The following is a 23,060-nucleotide window of genomic DNA, read 5'->3' on the forward strand; positions in this document are numbered from 1 at the left end:
ATCACTCGGATGGTAAAGGCAGAGTTGGAATTTGAAAATCAAACTCAAGTCTCCGGTACATACTTCCTCATCCATTTAACAAATATTTATTCAACACAAACTATGTATGTGTTTAGAGATATCAAGTGGTTTCTGAAAGCTCACAGAGTCTTCTCAGCTTCTCATACTTTCTAGGAGAGTAGCTCCAAAACTTCTGCACTAGGAGAGAGGCACCAGGAGATGCTCTGCATCTCCTCCCCACCCTGCTGCCCCGTGGAGCTCACTAACTTGGAAGCTACAGCATCTCCAGCTCACAATTATCAAGATCAAGACAATGCTAAGAGTGTTACATGACTAGGAAGCAGGTAGCTCTGGGAATCATTAGTGTGGCTCACCAAATATTTCTGGCTTCCTTCATCTGGACACTGATGGAATTGCACTTCCTGAGCCCCTGTGGTGGGACCACATGACCAGAACTGGCCAACGAATTATAAACAGAAGTGGCATGTGTCATTTCTGGGCCAGAGCACTGAATTGTCAAAGCAAGATCCTCCAGAACTCTGGCATGTTAATTCACAATATCCAAGATGGTGGATTATAGTCGCTGCATCACTTTAACAAGTTTATCCCCTCTGCCAACTAACAATGAAAGGGTAGCATGAATGAGAAATAAGACCTTGTTGTTTTAAGCCACTGAGTTGTTTGGGGTTGTTTGTTACTGCAGCAAACTTAGCCTATACAGACTAATACTGTTGAAAAAGAATTCATCTTCAGTTGGGTGTTGGAGGATGGATAGCATAGGATCAAAGGAGGGAGAATCTCTGATGGATGAAACCTTGGTTAGGGGCAGAGAGAGGTACTGTGGTAAAGTGGTGTGGCTGTTACATCACTCACTATGGCTGGGAATAATATGTTATTTGCAAAATCCCTGCCATTAATTCATATCTGCCTATTTAATAAGCTTTATCCTTGTATCTGGCTGATGTAAAGGAATAGCTGCCTAAGATATTGTCTTAGTCACCTAGTGCTGCTATAACAGAAATACCACAAGTGAATGGCTTTAACAAAGAGAAGTTTATTCTCTCACAGTCCGGTAGGCTAGAAGTCCGAATACAGGCGCCAGCTCCAGGGAAAGGCTCTGTCAGCTCTGGAGAAAAGTCTTTGTCTTCAGTCTTCCCTCATCCTGGGAGCATTTCAGCATAGAAACCTCAGGTCCAAAGGATATGCTCTGCTCCTGGTGTTGCTTTCTTGGTGGTATGAGGTCCCTAACTCACTGCTTGCTTCCCTTTCCTTTTATCTCTTGTAAGATAAAAGGTGGTACAGGCCATGCCCCAGGGAAACTCCCTTTACATTGGGTCAGAGGTGTGGCCTGAGCAAGGATGTTACATCCCACCCTAATCCTCTTTAATATAAAATTACAACCACAAAGTGGAGGATGACCACACAATACTGTGAATCATGGCCCAGCCAAATTGATAAACACATTTTTGGGGGGACATAATTCAATCCGTGACATTCCACCCTTTGCCCCCCGCCAAATCACATCCTTGCAACATGCAAAGCATATTTACCCCTTTGTATCATAGCAAAAGTCTTAACTCCAAGTCCAAAATCTAAAAATTCTTCTGTGAAATCTAGAATACAAGTTATTTGCTTCCACAGGTACAATGGTGGAACAGGCACAAGCTAGACATTTCCATTACAAATGGGAGAAACTAGAGGAAAAGAGGTGATAACAGGCACCAAGCAAGTCAGCAGAACACATTACATTACTTTAGCCTTCAAGGCTTTGAAAATAATCCTCTGTTCTCTGAGACATTTCACACAATGGCCCTGCCCTCCAGACTCTAGGTATTGGCCATACTCTCCAAATTCTGAGTGGAGAGCCCTTGGCCCTGGGCTCCAGCTCCGCCTTCCAGGCCCACTGGGACAGCAACTCTGCTCCCTCGGCTTTGGGCACACCGTTCTACTTGTCCATCTGAGTGGCAACTCCACCCTTAGAAACACCAGAGGTCATAGCCATGCAGTTTGAGACTGAGATAGCTCAGCTTCTTGTGTTCCTTGTCTCTTTTGCTTCTGTTTCCTGGTTTCTTGGCCTCTCAGCTCCTTTGGCTTCGTGCCTGCATCTGCTTTGCTGAGGCAAGTGTTCCAAAGCTCTGTAGCTCCATCGGTAAGTGCCTGGAGGCACCCGACTCTGCCAGGAAGCCTCCTGCGCTTAAGCACTCAGCTGTCTTGCTCTGTGGGTCAGCAAGCCTAGCTCCACCAATAAGTGCCCGGAAATACCCTACTCCACCAGGAAGCCTCCTGCTCATGGGCACTCAGCTCTCTCACTCCATGGGTCATTTCCAGTGCTGTCTGGAGCTGGTCTCCTGGTTCTGCTGCTGCTGGTTCTCTGCTACTGCTGCTGGTCCTCTGTTGCTGTTTCTTACCATCTGCACCTTCTCTGAACACCCCACTCTCTTGGTACCAAATTCTGTCTTAGTCATCTAGTGCTGCTGTAACAGAAATGCCGCAAGTGAATGGCTTTAACAAAGAGAAGTTTATTCTCTCACAGTCCAGTAGGTTAGAAGTCTGAACTCAGGTGCCAGCTCTAGGGGGAAGCCTTTCTGTCTCTGTAGGTTCTGGAGGAAGGTCCTTGTCAGTAGTCTTCCCTTGGTCTGGGAGCATCTCAGTGCAGGAACCTCAGGTCCAAAGGACATGCTCTGCTTCCAGTGCTGCTTTCTTGGTGGTATGAGGTTCCCAACTCTCTGCTTGCTTTGCTTTCCCTGAATCTCTTGTAAGATAAAAGGTGATGCAGGCCGTACCCCAAGGAAACTCCCTTTACATTGGATCAGGAATGTGGCCTGAGCAAGGGTGTTACAACCCTCTTTAACATAAAATTACAATCACAAAACGGAGGACAACCGCACAATGCTGGGAATCATGGCCCAGCCAAATTGATACACACATTTTTGAGGGAACATAAGTCAATCCATGACAGATATTCTCCAGTGGGCTTTTTGTGCGTGTGTGTGTGTGGTAAATATATGTGGGATAAATTGTTTGCCTGTTCAACACCCTTCGCATGTACAATTCAGTGACCTTAGTTATGTCTCCTTATGTCAGTAGTTACAAAAAGCAGTATGTGCCGCAATACATTTTAAAACAGAAATTTGAGTGTGCCTTTCTCATTTCCAATAGCATATCATAAAACTTCTTCCCAAATAACAGTAACGAAATGAAGCAAAAAACCTTTCTCTAAATTGCATATTCTAAGTTGCAGAAGCCGCTCTACTCCAATTCTGCTGCTGAACCATTGGAGCTCGGAGACATCATATGGCTCAGCCCACAGGTAGCCATGACAAGCCAGCTCTGTTTACAGTTCAGGACAGGATGATGCCTGTCTCAGTTCCCTGCTGTTGTAGGTGAAAGGGGAAACAAAGCCCGCCTTCCCTACTGTTCAAGAGCCAGAGTGTGGGGATGAACAGCCCCCATGGGACACACACACACACACACACACACACACATACACACTTAGTTAAGAGTCCCTCGCTTTTTTCCAACAGGGACTAAGTGCCCATTTCTCTTGTCCCTGCTCGACACCTCTTCCCACTTAAGCCTGCTTCCTGTACCAAGCTAAGACCCTGATTTATGTTCTGATGGAGCATCAGGGATTAAGGGGAGTTGATAGCACCTCTGGGCAATCACTCACATGGCCCCATTTCCCTCTCCAGAACCCAGGCCATGATTGAGGATGGCAGCAATGGCTGGGGGCAGCCAGAACCACAGTGCCTGCAGCTGCCACCATGATGGTTCACAAGAACTCACAGGGCTTCATGCAGACCATCCTCCCACCTCACCCCCGCCCCCCCCCCCCCCGGGCCATGGTTCTACAGCGAGCAGGGGCTCCAACTCCACTGGGAATCCAGGGGTTGGTATTCCCAAGAACTCAGAACTATTGACCTTACCTGTATAATGATTCCTTTCGCTCTATATTCCACTTGGAGTGCCTTGGAAAAGGTACACATAAAAGCCTGGAGCATTGAAGAGAAAGATGCCTAAGAACCAAAAGCTTGCTTTCTCCCACCGGAGCCAACTTAACTCAGATTTCAAAGGGCACCACAAGAGCCTACCTGCCCCACCTTAAAGTACAGCAGTGTGTCTTAATGGGAGTCAGTATTTCATTTCTACCAAGATGTTTCCCCAACCTTTGTCTGGGAAGGGTTCCCTCGATCAGTGAGAATATATATTTTGCAATAAATGCATATCTAGAGCCACTGCAAGGAGCCCTCATGGCACAATAGTTAAGCACTGGGCTGCTAACTGAAAGGTTGGTGGTTTGAACCCGCCCAGCTGTTCAGTGGGAGAAAGACCTGGCGATCTGTGTTCCCATAAAGATTACAGCCTAGAAAACTCTCTGGGGCAGTCTACTATGAAACATTGGGTCACTATGAATTGAAAATCGACTTAAAGGCGTGTAAAAACAACAGGGCCACTACGTGGAGCCTAGGTGGCATAACAGGTCTGCGACTGGCTGCTAACCAAAAGGTTGGTGATTCAAAACTACCCTGTAGAAGAAAGGCCTGATACTCTGCTTTTGTAAAAATTACAGCCAAGAAAAACCTATGAAGCAGTTCTACTCTGTAACACAAGGGGTCGCCATGAATGGAGGGTAGCAACAGCAGGGCTACTACATACAGGTTAATCTACCCAGCAGAAGCTGTCCCTTGTCTAGAGCACCTCTACTCTCTCCTTCTCCCCCTCTACTAGGGTTTATTTTAATAACTAGGCATGGAGACACCAGGCTAGGCCTCTAGGACTGGAAGGAAGCTATCATTGTACTTGTTAGCAGGAAGATACCAAGGGTTTCCAGCCAAGGAGGTAAATGGTGACTGGAATCCCTCAGGGACCTTGCCAAGACATGCTGCTGCAGGGCTTCATCATCTCAGAGGGGGCGCCTTTTCTTCATTTGCTCAAAGACCCCTCTTGGCTGCTCTGCCCCATGCATGTAAGAATGTCTCCAGGCAAATCTTTTCATAAACTTGCCTGGTGATTCAAAGGAAAAAGCCAACTAGGAAAAACAGAGGAAGAAGGAGGAGGGGACTTGGACTTCATGATGTCACTCACCTTGGAAGCTGCATACAAAGAGTATAGAGGCCAAGGAAAGAGGGCTGTTCCCGAAGAAATGTTCAAGATGAGTCCTTTCCGCCTAAATGGCAAAGAAGCAAAGTTTCAGTTGGTTTGCTGCAGGGTAGAAATAAAACAAAGAGACTTGTCTAACTCTCTGAAAACTCCCTTCTCTCTAGGCTTTCTATGTATTAAGTGCTCCGTTTCCCAGAGCTGTGAGTAAAACTTCCCTACCTCATTAGCTAGATGACGCCAGAGGCTAGATGATGTCATGAGCTAGATGACGTCATCCTCATAATAACATCACTCTTAGCATTCCTTTGCACAGTAAGGGCTTTTTACGGGAAAGAGAGACCCGTTACAACAAAGATCTCCCCACCAAAATACAGATAACCAACTCAGTTTGGACAAGATTCAAGGAGGCATTTTTCTCTCTCAGATATAACTGTATGACCTCAAAGGTCCCTTCTGACTCATAAGATGACCCACAACAGCACCGATGACCTATGGTAGAATGCTGCACTGGATGGTATTTGGTTATCTATCATTTGCTCATACAGGCACCCTTACAAAAGTCTCCAGGACTTTTGAAGTTTCATGATGACATGGGTGCAATCCGGAAAAAAGAAAGAAAGAAAGAAACATCTAATTAGAACATAAGGTGAAGCCCCTTTTTCCTCTAGGGACAAGAAGACTGTCAACCATTTGCTTTTAATGAGCATTGTTGTTAGCTACAGTCGAGTCAGCTCCAACTGAAGGCAACCCCACATGCAACAAAATAAAACACTGCTAGGCCCTGTGCTATTCCCATGATGGGTCATGGATGGGACCGTTGTGATCCATAGGGTTTTCACCAACTGATTTTCAGGAGTAGGTCACCAGATCTTTCTCCTAGTCCGTCTGAGTCTGGAAAACGCTCCACTGAAACCTGTTCTGAGTCATAGCAACATGCAACCCTCCGCTGACAGATATGTGGTGATTGCACATGAGGTGCATTGTCTGGGAATCGAACCCGGGTCTCCTGCATGAACAAACAACTCTCCAGTGGGCATTGCGATAGAGTGAGGAAGATATAAACATGGAATGAGTGGAGAAACTGACAGGGTGGCAATTTTTACCACTAAACTGTGGCATTCATTCTGACAAAAGCTGAAATTCATAATCACATAGAGAAGGAAGGCCCCAGTCTCAGGCCAACAGCTGATGTTTCTTTTATGTTCAACATGAGTTAATTGTTTATCATCCAATGTGTGCTGAAACTGCTATCTCCTCCTCCCTGGAGGATATGTTACATTTTGGTCTACAAATATGCTTATGTTTGCAAAGCTGGGCTGGAGAGTTATGCTTTCTTCCACTAATCTTCATTTTCTTTCATAATAGATCTTATCATTTCTTAAAGCAGCAGCCAGAATGAACCCAACTCCCACCCTCCTGGCCAGCTGACTACAGGAAGTGGAGACACACTTTTTCAAAGGCAAGCCTTACCTTGACTCCATTTGTTTCAAAATCAGCTGAGTCATCTACAAAAGAAGACCAAAGTTATGCACTAACAAAGGAACTAAGTGCAGAAAAGAGTACGAGAGGAAGCTGGGAAAAGAGCTTAATCTTCCCAGAAGGCCTTGACTCTCTTGAGAGGTAATTCTGACAACACCAGAGCCTGGATGAAACACAGAGGAGGAACCTAGAAAAACCACAAACTGTTCAGAGGCCTCTGGTTTCTCCCCTTTAAAGCTTAAGTTTTCCTAGAAAATAAGGGCAGAGAATCCCAAGATATTGTATTCTGGGAGACAGACAAAAATCGACTGGCCATCTTAAACCCCATCCATGAGTTAGAATAGGGAGATCATCAGGAAACCTAAAAAGCATCAATGAGCATCTCATGTACAAGATATGAGATGGAAAAGGGCATCGCTTCTATTCAAAAGCAGCAGCCTAAGCAGCTTGCCTGCTAACCAAAAGGTTGGAGGTTCAAATCCACCCAGAGCCACCGGATCTACTTCTGACATATCAGCCACTGAAAACCTTATGGAGTAGTTCTACTGTGACACACTTGGGGTCACTGCGAGTGGGAGTCAACTCGACAGCACCTGTGTTTTTTTTTTAGCAGCTGGCAGGTGGTCTGTGAAATAGTTCAGTGGACAGACCACATAGCTACTGCCTCTCTGTTGGAATAACGGCATAATTCCTAAGCTACCGCCCCCTGAAAAGGTCTTCCCTACCCATTCTGGAGCCTAGCTATTCCATTAAAGGAGGTTTGCACTTCACCATTACAAGGAAGACGCACATTTTAAAAATTAAGAGCCAAACCCACAGACTGAAATGTTCTATAAAATATAATTGCCTGGAATCAGGCCCTTTCCCAGGAGTAGGTTAGAGACCAAGGGGATCTAAAAGGAAAGGGAGGGGAAAGAAAGGAGACCAGTATTATGGATTGAATTGTGTCCCCCTGAAATGTGTATCAACTTGGCTAGGCCATGATCCCCAGTATTGTATGGTTGACCACCATACTGTGATCTGATCTGATTCTCCTATGTGTTATAAATCCTAACCTCTATGATGTTGGAGTCCTGGTGGTGCAGTGGTTAAGAGCTCGGCTGCTAACCAAAAGGTTGGCAGTTTGAATCCTCCATCCGCTCCTTGGGAACCCTGTAGGGCAGTTCTACTCTGTCTTATAGGGTTGCTATGAGTCAGAATGGACTCAATGGCAACAGGTTTTATGATGTTAATGAGGCAGGATTAGAAGGAGTTATGTTAATGAAGCAAGACTCAATCTACAGTATTAGGTTATATCTTGAGCAATCTCTTTTGAGATATAAAAGAGAAGTGAGCAGACAGGACAGGGACCTCTTATCACCAAGAAAGAAGAGGTGGGAGCAAGCACTTCCTTTGAACCCAGGATCCTTTACCAGAGAAGCTCCTAGACCCAGGGGAGGGTTGATAACAAGGACTTTCCCCCAGAGCCAACACAGAGAGAAAGCCTTCCTCTGGAGCTGGTACCCTGAATTTGGACTTCCAGCCTCCTGAACTGTGAGAGAATAAATTTCTTCTTGTTAAAGACATCCACTTGCAGTATTTCCTTTTAAAGCAGCACTAGAAAATTAAGACAACCAGGGACCAGAAGACAGACTTCACCTACTTCTACAGGTTGTTTGAGGGCCTTTCATAGCTTCTCAGTAGGCTCTGTCCCTACCACCGCTCCCCATGTCATCAGCCTATCTCAGAGAGCCTCCAGATAACGTTTTCACTGCTATGGGGCAGGAAGTGCAGTGGGAGGACCCATGTGTTGCCTCTTGAAACACTGGATTTTGAGGGAGGTGAGATAAAGGTGAGGGACAAGATTGTGTCCAAAACCTTTCCCTGACTCCCTCCATTTCATTAATGGTATTAGTTAGAGCACTGTTGGACAACACCAGAATTTCCTCAAAGGTCTCCCAGATAAATTCACTAGCCTTATGCAGTGATTGATCCCCACTGGAGAGACAACAATGGACTTTGTTGATTTCTGTCTCAACGCTTCCAATATTTAGTCTCTCATCCCACCTTTCCTCTGCCTTCACACTTATGTTCCCATCTCTCGTATTGATAGAAAACTCTACTAATCCAAGATGGTTCCTTGTGGACATGCTTCTAACCAGCGTGGCTAATTGGGGCATGTCAGACTTAAAAGCTAACCTTTAATTTATTTTCATGGTTAAGTAGGGAGGTTAGTGTCTAACAATACATAAAATGATTTTTTAAAGCAAATCAAACCATTTCTTTGCTAAAGAAGCCCGAGAGTTGTCAAATACATTTGAGAAACCCCTGTGATCAAACAGACCAAGGCTGAAAGATCAATGTCCAAAAACTACGTGAAAAATTTTAGTGGCCAGGCTGCAGACAGTGGTTGGACATATAAAACTTGAAATCACATCAGCCAGGGGCTTTAAAAAGCAATTGGTTGCTCAGCATAAAAAGAACGGATGTGTCCAATAACAACTGAGCAGAAAACCATAAAATGCCAGCATGCTTAGAAGAGAAACAGCCAGTGGTGAAAATAATTGTTGTCAGCCTAACTTATCCGCCTGAAAATAATTTTTGTTTGGCCTGTCTAGCAACCATCCCCTCTTCTTATGTTGACAGCAACCTGATTTTGGACTGGCTTCCCACTCCACTGTCAGTCTATGACGTTCAAATGAATGAGACTGAGTTTCCCCTGCTCCCCAACCAGGGTCTGACCTCCTAAGGTCAAGAATCATACCTTGTTCATCACTGCAGTTCCAGTGGCCCTTCCAGAGCAGTCGCCAGGGCTGACATCTCCAGTTGTGAACTTTGTATACTGAGCAAGTTTCCCAGGTGTGGGAGTAAGTGGAGGCCAAAAGGCCAGGGTTCACTCATAAGGCATGTACTCTGGTAGAGAGAGGTAGAGGCCTCTGTCCACTCAGAGGCAGGGGAAAAGTTTGTTCACAGAAAAGCATCATCTACTCAGCAAGTCAGGCAGCACTGGGCTGTGTCCACATTTAAAAAAAAAAAAAGTTGCCGTCAAGTTGATGCCAACTCATGGTGACCGTCCCTACGTGTGTCAGAGTAGAACTGTGTGCCATAGCGTTTTCAATGACTGAGTTTTTGAAAGTAGATCACCAAGCCTTTCTTCTGAGGCACCTCTGGGTGGAGTCGAACTGCCCACCTTTCAATAAGCAGCCCAGCGCATCAACCATTTGCACCATTCAGAGGCTGTGTCCACGCTTAAGCAGCGCTTTTTCTAAATTGCCCAGAAAAGGCACCTATTTCTTATTCACAAGAAGGCATAATATAGTATAGCTTTGGGGTAGTTGTGCTATAAATGCTGCTGATCCTAACCAGAGGCTTAAATTTTGAATGGCACCGAAGACGTCACTTAATTCAATAACCTTCTAATAACAGATGAAGAATCTGAAGTTCAAGGGGGTTAAATAACTTGCCCGACTCTGTCCAACTAATGAGTAACCAAACAGATTAGAGTACAAGTGAACTGGAGCTTCAAGTCAACAAATATTTATTGAACAACAAAAGTCCAGAAAATCTAGGCCATGCCCTATGTCATTTTTCCAAATGGAGCGAACTTTTCTCTATATACAAAGATTAAAATTAGAGGAAAGTATTCAATTAAAAAAAAAAAATTCCCTTGGAACCCTGAATAAATATTAGCACAGTCAGGCCTAACGTATTCTGACATGTGACAAAACTGAAAGCAAAAATAGGGTTCGGATACTAAGGAGAATGATTCCTTTGCTGTATTTTCTTGATGAAATCAGGATAAGACAATCAAAGGACAACTACATGGCCTCTGAATCAAGTTCAGTTCAATTTCAAAGAATTCTGCTTCTACAGTGGAAGGGGGTATTCTCCTAAGTTGCCAGACCCAACATCTACTACATTTTAATGCATTTGACACATACATTGACCACATACCTTGATTACTGAGGTCATGTTACAATGGATGAGGCTCTGTAATAAATAATCACAACCATGAATCAGCCCAGTTATTTGGGAAATTCTCTTAAGAAGTAGTCAGTGCTAAAGATCCAAGCAGCAAACAAAGTGTGGATCTGAGCAGTGCCATCACTCACCCAGCCTGCAAATTAGGCTCCTAACTGATGTTCAGCGAGTATGGAGAGAAATTGGGTAACAGCTGACTTTCAGTATGATTCTGTAAGTACTTGATCTTAAATCAGAGTCAATAAGGGTATCCTTGAAAATTTAGCAAGGTGTGAGGACAAAGCTTTTTAAAGGCAGGTGTTCAACTTCCAATTGGAGGATGAGGGAGTGGCATATGTGCATCTAGAAGACAACAGCATAGAGAATAGAAAGGCAAATGGTGGTATAACACAAGGTAGAGGTTCTGCAGTAGAGAGGCCAGATAATGAAACGAATAGAATCACTGAAGACAAGAGAGAGAGAAAGAGAGACAGACACAGGGACAAGCACAGACTTACACTCCAACAGAAATAAGGAAGAGAAGCAAGAATGAAGCATCAATGATACATTACAGGAGAGATACAGACTTGTGCCAGAAACAGGGAAGGACACGGGGTCGAATTCGTTGGTCAAGAGAGGAGTCTGGCAAGAATGTATAGCAATGTTCAAGCAACCTGGCATTATATGCCAATGAAGTCAACCCGGGCTTACTAAATAGGACCATAGGGGAAAACTTACAGGTGATACTTGACCAGGGAATTGAGGAATAGAACCACAATTGCCTGTTTGGAACTGGTATAACCCTATGACCTCAGAGGTCAGGGCCTGGGGAAGGGTCAACAAACAGCATCTTCAGGGACTGTTGAATGCATAAAATGCCATCATGACCAAACAATGGCAGCCATGGGTCTGAGCCAAGCTTGCAGAACTCACAGTAACTCAACCACAGAGTCTCTACTATGTACTTTCCTCACTTTGAAAGTTGAACAAATATTATTACCTGGGAAGACAGAGAAAGCCAAAGAATTGGCTAGGAATTTGTCATGCAGATTTTGGCCAGGAGTGGATGGGGCAGTGAGCGGGTAAGTTCCGATGTGCAAAGAAGGGAGATATCTTTATCCTAGAGATGATCATGAAAAGTGGAATGATTGTTTATGTATCAAGTACTAAAGTAAAAAGAAAGGAATGCCTCACAATATGTGCCATTGAATAGAGAATTTGGCCAGAAACATGTCCTATTACCATCCAGATGATTATCCTTCCAGGGGCACAGTACCTGGGCGAGAGGAGACACACGCCTAAGAGCACAAGTCTACCTGGATTTCATCCGGTGTGTCAAGGAAATAGGTCGGGAGAAGGTTTGGAAGCATTCCAACATTGTTGACTGACAGAGAGAAAGAACAAATATATGTCAGATAACCACCTGGCTACTGCTTATTCCAAGCCTTAAAAATGTTTGCATGGAAACCTAGGAATTCTTCTCTTGGGATGTTTTCATAAGGGAATATGTATTAAAAAATTATATCCAAGATTGTTCATTGCAACACGATTTGATAATAATGAGGAAATTAGAGGGAAAATTTTTGTCATCCGATAATAAAAGAGGAGATTACAGGAGTCCCGGTGCTTCCATCTGGTGGAGCCCATGCAGCCACTGAAAATTATGGCTACTGAGAATTTTAAAGATGTGGGGGAGAAAACATTTGTGAAGTAAGTTTAAGGGAAAAGGTTATAAAATGGTATGTAACTATACTTCCAATTTTCAAAGTATATGTGTATTATGCCTAGAAGAATAGGCACTAAAACGCTATCTCAGACAACTGGGGTTTTAAGAAATTTATATCTCTTTTATGTGCTCCTTTGTTATTCCCAACTTTTATGCAATGATATGTTTTCCATTTTTTTTTTTTTAGTAAAGAATGTAATTATCTTCTAAAACTCAGTGGAGCGTTTAGAAATCATATCTTACTTCTTTCTATATATAATACAAACACCACACTGGGTATTTGATTACAAAATAATCTTGCTGACAAGTCATCACAAAAAAGATAATATATTGTTTTTTAACTAAGAGAGTCTATTTTCAAACAACCACACTTACTACTTCATAGATCAACCACAACAATGCTTCATGCTATACTAATTCCTTTAGACCAGTGTTTCTGGGCTCCCTCTTCCTGACAAATGTTAATATCAGTTCAGTGAAAAAAATTCATTTTAATATTAGAAAATATGGTGTCAAAGATCAAAATATGTAAATTGGATACATTCCAAAGCCGTATATAAATTTTTTAATCCAGTAGTACCCCTTGAAAAATTGAGCTTTAATATTTGTTAAATACTTGTTTAATACAGTTTAAAATACAACCATGAGTTCAATTCAGGTTACCCTGAAAGTGTCATTAATATAACCATTTCACTGACGTATTACAACAAGATTTGCATTTCACGATTTACTTACCTAAAATTCCAATTTCTAAGCCTTTAAGGTTTTCTTGAATATGCTCGTAGATGTCATCTTTGGTAAAGTCTGCTTGTACAATCTTCACACTCCTCCCTGTGGTCTGTTCTGTATCCAAGAAAACAGCGATTTTTCAATGGGCAGAGGCCCAACCCTCCTCTTGCCGGTGGAGCTACTCTAAAGCTCCCACACTACCTGAGCAGATACTTCAGAGGACCACACTGTGATCCCGGTTAGAAATAAGAAACAGCCCTGAGTAAAGAATGGGTGGTGCAAAGAGATGTGTGGATGACGGTGTCTAAGAGTTACCATGGTGACAAGCACCCACACCAAAAGAGATTGGCGCAGAGGTTCTCTAAGTGGGATCCGCAGACCACCATCGTCAGCATCACTGGGAAACTTGTTCTAAATGCAAATTCTCAGACCCTACGCCTGACCTACCGAATCAGAAACCCTGAGGTGTGGACCAGTGATCCATTTTAATAAGCCCTCCAGATGACGCCTCTACACAGTCAAAGTTGAGACCCCTGGATTAACAGATGCAAAGGTAAAGTCTGTTGCTGCCTCTGTTCCAAAGTGTCATGTTCCCTCCGTCAGACAGAGCAACCCTTTGTATTTATGCAATATGTTCGCGTTTCGTAAAGCACTTTCATATACAAGATCTCATTTTAATCTCCCCTATGACTTTCTAAAGTAGGTATTACTATTCTCCATTTTACAGAAGGGAAAATTAAAGCTCAGAGAAGCTAAGAAACTAGCCCAAGGACACCCACATACATATAGGACCTGGGCTAGGCCTGCTCACTCCAAGTTCAATTATTCTATGTTAATGTGCCTTGTGTAGCTGTTTTCAGGCAAATCTACAGCCTACAGGCAGATTTCACCAACTGCTCCTGCTTAGCTTCGGGAATTAGACCCAACATTTCTGGGTCAAGAGATCTTGAAGAATATTTTGGGGGTGGAGTTTGCTTTAAGTCCAAAGACACTACTTGCATTTTAAGAGGATGATAAAAAAGAACATTATAGCCTTGGAAGGAAAACACTGACGAACATCTTAGTTCTAATCAAAGTTACTTCTGATATCCAGACGCAGAACAAAGGCAGAACTCATTCAGCTCAAGGGCACTGAGCCACCACAGTGTATTTAAACAGCCCTGTGCCTCCCACATCCATCTCCTTCATGGACTTCATGAGTCTTCATAACTGAAGACTCATTCCTTTAGGTTAAGGAGTTGAACTATATTAAAACTCAAATACCCAGATAGAAATATTATGATCATTGTTAACTAAGAGCACTTCCGTGAGGGTCATCATAATAAAACATTATCATATAAATGAAGATGAAGATGGCGTAGGACTAGGAAACGTTTCGTTCTGTTACACATAAGGTCACCATGAGTCAGAGCCAACTCAACAGCAGCTAATAACAATAATATGATATTAATGACGGCCCCTAGGCTTGTACAGTGTACAACCTTCACAACCATACTTGGCTACCCTGGATCAAATCTTTTTTGTTGTTTTTAATCTGACAGCCACCAGTAAGCATCATGCCTCATCCTCTTGCAAGGAGCAGAGCACAGACATAGGGAAATAAAGTCCTAAATATGGATCTTGCTTTCGAAGGGAGTGGCAGGAGCAACCAGACAGATGGGGCCTCCAGAAGGGACTGATGCTGGAGATGAAGGCACAGGAGCAAAGGAGAAAGTGGATCCATTTGTGGGTCTGTCCCTGCTTCACCTAGCTGGAAGAATTGCTGGTGAACTAAAGCTAACACTTGAAGACCTGCACTTTGCTCTGTAAACTTGACTCCCCACAGGAGGGTTGGTGCCCTGGGCTCCAGAGAGCAGAGATAGGAATGCTGACCTGTGCATCAACAGGCAGAGGACAGGAGCAGAGCAGATTTGTCTGGTGGGCTCCATAAACATCGCCTTACCTCTTGGAATTACTCACCAATCTCCGTGGCAATGGCCCGTAGTTTTTTCACTGTCCGACTGATAAGAACGACATTGAGTCCATGTTTTGCTAGCTAGGAGAGAACCAACAAAAGACCAAGATGGTAGGCAGAGAGGGAAGGCTGGTTTTAAAGGTGAATTGAGGAATGTGGAAAAATTGGAATCCTTATTATTATTTTTTTTTTTATCCCTTGCTGGTGGGAATGTAAAATGGTGCAGCCACAGTGGAAAGCAGCTTGGCAGTTCCTCAAAAAGCTAAACATAGAGTCACCATATGACCCAGAAATTCCACTCCAAGGTCTATACGCAGAAGATTTGAAAGCAGGAACTCAACTTGTAATTAAAAGTTCATAACAGCCAAAAGGTAGAAACAACCAAAGTGTCCACCAACAGATGAATAGATAAACAAAATGTAATGTATACATAAAATGGATTATTATTTAGTCATGAAGAAAAATGAAGTTCTGATACATGGAACCACATGGATGAACCTTGAAAACATTACGCTGAGTGAAATTAAATCAGACACCAAAGGACAAATGCTGTATGATCCCACTTATATGAAATATTCAGAATAAGCAAATGCATAGAGACCAAAGTTTATTAGTGGTTACCAAAGCCAGACAGGAGGAGGAAATGGGAGGAAGAGGTTACTTCTAAAGGAGTATGGAGTTTTTATTAATGGTGATGAAAAAATCTGCAAACGAACAGTGGTAAATGTTACACAATACAGTGAATTTCATTAATGTCATTGAAAATATGTAAAAATTATTGAAATGGCAAATGTTTTGTTACATATACTTCACCACAATAAAAATTTTTTTTTTTTTTTTAATGAATTGGGGCATTACACACTTGGTCAAAGGGCGATACACCTGCTTTGCCTAGGGGGTAGGAACATGCAGAATGTGATGAAAATTTCTGGGCTATGAGCAAAACAGCCACATGGGCCAGGCTAAAGGTGACATAGTAATAGTGGCTAATATTTGTCGTGTAGTTATTATGTAAGAGGAACTAGTCCTGGTGTTTTTCTTATACAGCTCGACAACCTGAAACCCTGGTTACATAAAATGCTTGGGGGTCAAATGTGTGTCAGAATTCAGAATTTTTAGGATTTTAGAAAGATAGTATGGTATGTATACCATAAATTATATGAATGCCACAACAGGGCCTGGGGCAGCACCCTATAATAAAGACAGTATTTTTGCAGCAACTTATGAGCTTCTTCCTATTCACAGGGACATTAGTTACTCTTGTGGTTCACTATCTTCTTCCCATTGCTGTCCAGTAGATTCCGACTCATAGTGGCCTTATAAGACACAGAGGAACTGCCCTATAGAGTTTCCTAGGCTGTAATTGGTGCAGTGGTTAAGAAACTTGGCTGCTAACCAAAAGGTCAGCAGTTCAAATCCACCAGCGGCTCTTTGGAAACCCCATGAGGCATTTCTACTCTGTGCTATAGGGTCGCTATGAGTCGGAATCGACTTGATGGCAACAGGTTTGGTTTGGTTTTAATCTTTATAGGAGCAGATCATCAGGTCTTTTCTCCTACAGAGTGGCTGATGGGTTCCAACTACCAACCTTTGAGTTAGCAGCAAGCATTTAACCATTGTGCCACCAGGGCTCCTTTTGTGGTTCACTGTACTTGGGCATAGTTGTGAATCTGAGCCCTTTCTCATTGCTTTCTGGCTCCCAACAGGAAGAAATGGAATAGGGAGAAGAGGGTAAACGAAGCTGGATGCTTCCCCTGAGATCAGCAAGGTAGCTCTCTTCAGAATGGATAATGCCTAAATTCATGGAGATGGGGCTACGGTGTGGAGAAGCCCAGTGTAAATTGACACTGCAGCAAAAGAGACTACAGAGGGGTGGCAAACCCTAACCAGGTGCTGGGTGGTCATGCACAGGCCGAGCCTCATGTAAGCCCAGAAATGCTAGAGGTGAGAAAAAGAAAGCCTTTCCTGAAAGACAAAAGGGAAACTCAACCGTTACTTAACCAAATACTGATGCCATTTAAGTTAGGGATAAGGGTCTCAGTTTATTGAAATCTTTCTCTATGGTTTTAGTCAAATGATTTATGCTGTTATTTTAACGAGAAATTTTATGTTATATGGAAAAACTTTGTGACAATCTATCCAAAAATTCAGCCCCTGACAACCCTATGGCGCACAGTTCTACTCTATCACACATGGAGTCTCCATGAGTTGGAATTGACTCGCTGGCAACTGTTGTTTATATTACAGAAAACACATAAGAATCTGAATTACAGACTATAATCTGTGGTCTCCAATAGCCAATCATTCACTTTGAAGCCCACGGTTCCCAAACAGGGCTGTGTCTCAGAGTCACTCAAGGAGAGTTCAAAAAATCTCGATTCCCAGGTACCCCTGCCCCCACCAAAACCTTCCAAATAAAAATCTCTGGGGCTGAAGCCTTACCATCTACAATAGTAATGTATTAAACTACACTATTTACTACACGAATGCATTCTCATTATAAAAGGTTTTTGGTGAAAGTATACCCAGCAAAACATACAGCAATTCAACGATTTCTAAGTGTACAATTCAGTGACATTGTTGACACTCGTGAAGTTGTGCAACTCTTTTGCTATCCTTTTCTAAATTACTCCACCACCATTAATTAACATAAACTCACTGCCCCTAAGCTTCTCATTTAATCTTTCCAGTTGCTGTTTTCAATTTGATCACATATAGATAATTTTTTTCAAGAGCACCATGTTCAGAGCAAACATTATTAATTAAGCTAAACCATTGTCTGGTTTAAAGCTACTTCAGGGGATAGTTTCCTTTTAAGGTTTAAAGATAACCAGGAAGTAAAAGTTTCAGGGCAACGTAAAAGATTTTAACAATACAAAAGGATAAAGTCCCAATGCCCTCCTCAGTTCTGATTTCCCCACCTACCCCTAGGCTCTCCCTGCCTGTAATCTGTTGTTCATTCTCCCCTAACTTTTTCTTGGCACGTATAAGCACATATCCACCATCTGTCTGTCAATTTGCTGTACTGTGGCGGTTTGCACATTGCTAAGATGCTGTGCAGTGGTTAAGAGCTATGGCATACTACAACTGAAAACCAAAAGGTTGGCAGTTCAAATCCACCAGCCACTCCTTGAAACCCTATAGGGCGATTCTACTCTGTCCTATAGGGTCACTAAGACTCTGAATAGACTTGAAGGCAATGGGATGATGCTGCGAGCTATGCTATCGGTATTTTAAATACCAGCATAGTCATGCATGGTGGACAGGTTTCAGCAGAGCTCCCAGACTAAGGCAAACTAGGAAGGAGTCCTGGTAACCTACTTCTGAAAATAAATCAATGAAAACCTTAAGGATCACAACAGACTATTGTCCAATATAGCGCTGGGACTGGGCAACATTTCGTTCTCTTGTACATGGGGTCACCATGAGTAACAACAACATAAGCACGTATAGAAACAAAAGTTTGTTTTGTGGGGTTTCTTTCTTTTTAGTCTATATAAATGGCATTACAAGTATTTTCTTACAACATTCTTTTTAACTGAACAATGTGTCGTATCTCTAGGAATCTCATTGTTTCTCTGTAGAGTCACCTGATTTTTTTTTTGCTTCAAAGTGTTCCATAACTCCCTTTTGGGTGGACATTTAGGTTGTTTCCATGCTATTTTTAATACTAATGTTGCTACAATGAAAACCCTTCTATGTGGGTCTTTATAAATGGGAGTGAATTAATTCTTAGAGCAGACAGACAAGAAGAAATGGTTGTAAATTTATCAATCACTTCTATTTCAATCAGTTCCTACTTTCAGCATTACGAAGTTATATTATCAGACACAGAATAGGCTCAGTAATAATCATCTGAATTTTGTCAATGTGAATAATCTCTCTTTTATTATTTCTTACCTTGATTTATGTTTTGTCTGACATTAACATTGCTCCAGCTGCTTCCTTTTTGTCTGCATTTTCCTACTATGTACTTGTCCATTCCTTTATTTTCAACCTTCTTGTATTGAACACTGGAATCTTTTTTAGCCTCATCTTAGTATCTGTTACTTATCAGTAAATTTAACCAGGTTAGATTTATTGAGAGTGCAGATTTGTTACCCTACTGCTGCTATCCTGGGTTAGTTTTTCTCTTCACTCATTTTCTTTGTTGTTTTTCTCCCTTTTATGAGCATAATAGGCACTACAGCATAAAAACAAAAAATGGCAGAGGAAATACCTACAGACACCAGACATGGGGAGTTCCCAACAAACAGCACACCCTGATCCTGCTCATCCCTTCAAGCTCCACCCAACCCTCAGAAATTCCAGGCAGATTCCAATGTCACCTAATCATTCTCTCAAACTGGAACAGATAACCCAGGGTTACCTGCAGAAGGCGTCTCACATGAAAGAAAGGGTGAAACAACTTGGAAAAATGGAGGCTAAGAAAGAAGGACACGTTTTATAAAAGAGCTAGAAAAATAATGTTCTCCGAGGGGTAGAGAAGTTACTACATATAAGAAAAAAGGAACAGATCGCCCTTAAAAAAAAGCATAGACTATAAAAGAACTTTTAAAACTTAAATAATTTTTTAAAGTTTTAAATTTTTTTATTTAAATTTTTTATTTTTTAAAAAATTTAAAGTTGAAGAAGAAAATCACAAAAATAAAAAAGATGCAACATATGGGTTGAAAGATAAAATGTATGAAAGCCTTTCACAGAAAGGAAAGCAAGAAACAAAGAAAGAGCTGTCTTCAGAAAAATAAAGGATTATTCCAAGATCTGAATAACAGAACTTCCAGCAATAACATTACCCAACATCTGAGTAATAGGCACCTCAGAAAGAAGAGATAAGGTGGGGGATGAGTGCGAACACCCCAGCCCGTCTCGCTCCATGGGGTGATCTTGGCAGTGTCCCCCACAGCCTCACCTTTTGATATTTCCACTCATTTTCTGAACATGGTTGTTGAGCCTTCCCAGTGATTTTGTAAACTAGATGAATGCCTTAGGGTAAACTCATTTCCTCCTAGAGTTTTTTAAAAACAGTAAGAGAATGTTACAAAAAAAAAAAAAAAAAAACCTTTATACTAATAAATCTGAAAGCTCTGGTGAAATGGATACTGTCTAGAGAAAATATAAATTACCAAAGCTAATCCAAGAAAAAAGATAAATAATCAGAATGGTTTTATACAATCATTAAAAAATAAGAGTAATAAGGTGATATTGGCAATGAGGACCTATAAGTAGCTGAAGTCTTCCCACAAAAAAAAAGCTCCAGCCATAGATGGTTTTACAGATAAATTCTGTCAAACATTTGAAAAAAATTCATTCCAAAATTATGCATCCTTTTTCAAAGAATAAAATGAGACAAAATTTCCCGTATTTGGTTTACGAGGCTGGTAGAATCTTGACACCAAAACTTTGGGCAACGATGGCATTATCTATTAATGCTGGCCGTGTGTGTAACCTATGATGGAGCACTTCTGCTCCTGGGTGTAGTCTCTGTTTATGCACATGTACCCTAGGAGACATAAACACAATGTTCACATCAGCACAGGTGGGAACAAACTACATGTTTGTTAACAGAAGAAAAAAAAAAACCCACTGCCGTCTGGTCAATTTCGACTCGTGGTGACCCTATAGGACAGAGTAGAACTGCCCCATAAGGTTTCCAAGGAGCAGCTGGTGAATTTGAACTGTTGACGTTTTGGTTAGCCATTATGCTCTTAACCACTGTGCCACCAGGGCTCCTAACAAGAAAGGATAACTCAGTTGGCATGTATTTATATAACGGAATACTGTTAAAAAAAACCAAACCCATTGCCGTCGAGTCAATTCTAACTCAGAGAGACCCTAGCAGACAGAGTAGAACTGCCCCACAGAGTTTCCAAGGAGTGCCTGGTGGATTCGAACTACCAACCTTTTAGTTAGCAGCTGTAGCACTTCACCAATATGCCACCAGGGTTTCCGATGGAATACTATACAGTACTGAAAATGAATGAACCATGTTTACACATGTAAGCATGGATGAATCTCAGAATGTAACATTGACTAGCAAAAGGGCAGATTAAGGAATACACATGAGTACATTTATACTACATTCAAAATAAATAATACAACCAATATATTGTTTAGGGATGCATGCATATGCAATAAAACTTTCTTTTCAAGCAAGGAAATTATTAACACAATATTCATGCTAGTGTTTACATCTATGGAGTTGAAAGAAGGGAAACAGGGGCATGGTATACTTGCAGCTTGGAGTACCCTGGGATGTTCTATTTCTTAAGTGGGGTGAAAAGGGACACAGTATTCATTTTATTATTGTTTTTTGTAACCATATCTATGTATTATATGTACTCTTGTTTGGTACATTTCTCTTTCTCTCTCTGTCACACACACTTTCTCTCTCTGTCTCCCTCACTCACTCACACACATACACACACACACACAGCCATGGCATACTATAATGACCTTAGGATATTCAAAGTCTGGATCAAAAATTATAGGGTTGCAGTCAAGCAGCACAGGAATAAAACTCATTCATAATCAATTCAGGGGAACATAAATATAATTTAAAGCTGCTGTTTTCATTAAAGCCAAGATGAAAGAGAACAAGCTTAGAGTACAGATGGTGTCGCTTAGACAAGACATTAGGAAGAAGAATTTCCTTGCTGAAATTGGCACAAGACACTGCCAGCTATTGCCGAGTAGCGTGTGATGATATTTAAGAATAGAGCCAAGCAGTTATTTTCCTTGGGTTGGTTCGAAGCAGAGCTAGCCAAGTGCCAAGGCCTGACTGTGCTGCCCGAACCTGTCCTGCAGTGGCTAGGACTACCTTGAGAAGATTCTGACTCCTCTGGTCTGCCACATCAAGGTGGGGTTTGGTGTCTGCATCCTTACCATCCCGGATATTGAGGGGATGACACTAGAACTTTCCAGATGTGGAGGAATGGAACCAGACAACCTTTAGTATGTATAGTGATTCTAGCAGTCTCTGGTCATTTCAGCCAAGAATACGTATTTGCATACATCAAAGTGCCAAAAGTAAAATTTACAATAGTTTATGCTGACAAATGTTTAGTGAATAAGATGTTTTTATATCCCCTTGGGAGGGGTAGAAATTGGTTCAGTCGTATAGCAGATAACTTGGCAACGGCGTCAAATATTTAAATGCACATGCCAATTGAGCCAAAAATCTCACTGATAGGGACTAACCCTTGGATGTGCGCTCAAATATGTGTTCAAAAGTATGCCTTATGACTTTATTTCTAAAAGCAAAAATGAACATCAACCTTAGTGCCCATCCCTAAGGGGGAAAACAATAGGTGCTGTGGAGTTGATGTCGACTCATGGTGATTCCATGTGTATCAGAATAAAAGTGTGCTCCATAGGGTTTTCAAGGGCTGATTTTTTGGAAGTAGATGGCCAGGCCTTTCTTCTGAGACACCTCTGGTTGGACTCAAACCTCCAACCTTTCAGTTAGCAGCCAAGAACATTAACCAGTTGTACCAGCTTAAGGGGTTGATAAAATAGACGCAGTTCATCCAGGTACAGGATGCCCCAAAATAACAAAAATGAAGGAAAGCCATACGTATGCCCTTGCTGTGGCAAGATCCCCATGCTATATTATTAAACAAACAAAGCAAAATTTAGAATACGTTTTACGGTTGTGTAGAGTAAGATCAAATCCATGCTTAAGGGGGTGTTGTGGATTGAATTGTGTCCCCCCAAAATATATGTCAGCTTAGCTAGGCCATGACTTGCAGTACTGTGTGGTTGTTCACCATTTTGTGATCTGATGTAATTATCCTCCATTTTGTGATGTGTTGTAAATCCTAACCTCTATATGTTAATGAGCAGGGTCAGTGTGAGGTATATATTGAGTCACAGCCTTTCTCAAATCACACCCTTGCTTGAGTCACGCCTTTTATCTTACAAGAGATAAAAAGAGAGAGAAGTAAGCAGAGAAGGAAGAGATCTCACTATCACCAAGAAAGAAGAGCCAGTAGTGGAGTACACCCTTTGGACCCAGGGTCCCTGTGATGAGAACTTCCTAGACACAGGGAAAGATTGATGCCAAGACCCATGGAGATCTCCAAGGAACACATGCCCACAGACGTTGAAAAGACACAAGGACATTCCTCAAGA

The 23,060-nt window shown here is 42.0% G+C and overlaps 1 protein-coding gene across 1 annotated transcript in view; it reads right to left on the bottom strand.

Moving 5' to 3' along the window:
- HSD17B3 (hydroxysteroid 17-beta dehydrogenase 3) overlaps positions 1 to 23,060 on the bottom strand; it is a 55,720-nt gene that overhangs the window by 17,129 nt on the left and 15,531 nt on the right. Inside the window, exons 3-9 of the mRNA XM_049895010.1 lie at positions 14,933 to 15,008; positions 12,980 to 13,087; positions 11,835 to 11,902; positions 10,513 to 10,548; positions 6,571 to 6,605; positions 5,086 to 5,167; positions 3,927 to 3,992 (exon numbers count right to left, since the gene is read on the bottom strand). Coding sequence (XP_049750967.1) covers positions 3,927 to 3,992; positions 5,086 to 5,167; positions 6,571 to 6,605; positions 10,513 to 10,548; positions 11,835 to 11,902; positions 12,980 to 13,087; positions 14,933 to 15,008 — 471 coding nt within the window. The remainder of the gene's footprint in view (positions 1 to 3,926; positions 3,993 to 5,085; positions 5,168 to 6,570; positions 6,606 to 10,512; positions 10,549 to 11,834; positions 11,903 to 12,979; positions 13,088 to 14,932; positions 15,009 to 23,060) is intronic.

This window comes from Elephas maximus, chromosome 9 (genome assembly GCF_024166365.1).
Source record: "Elephas maximus indicus isolate mEleMax1 chromosome 9, mEleMax1 primary haplotype, whole genome shotgun sequence".
Lineage (NCBI taxonomy): Eukaryota > Metazoa > Chordata > Mammalia > Proboscidea > Elephantidae > Elephas > Elephas maximus.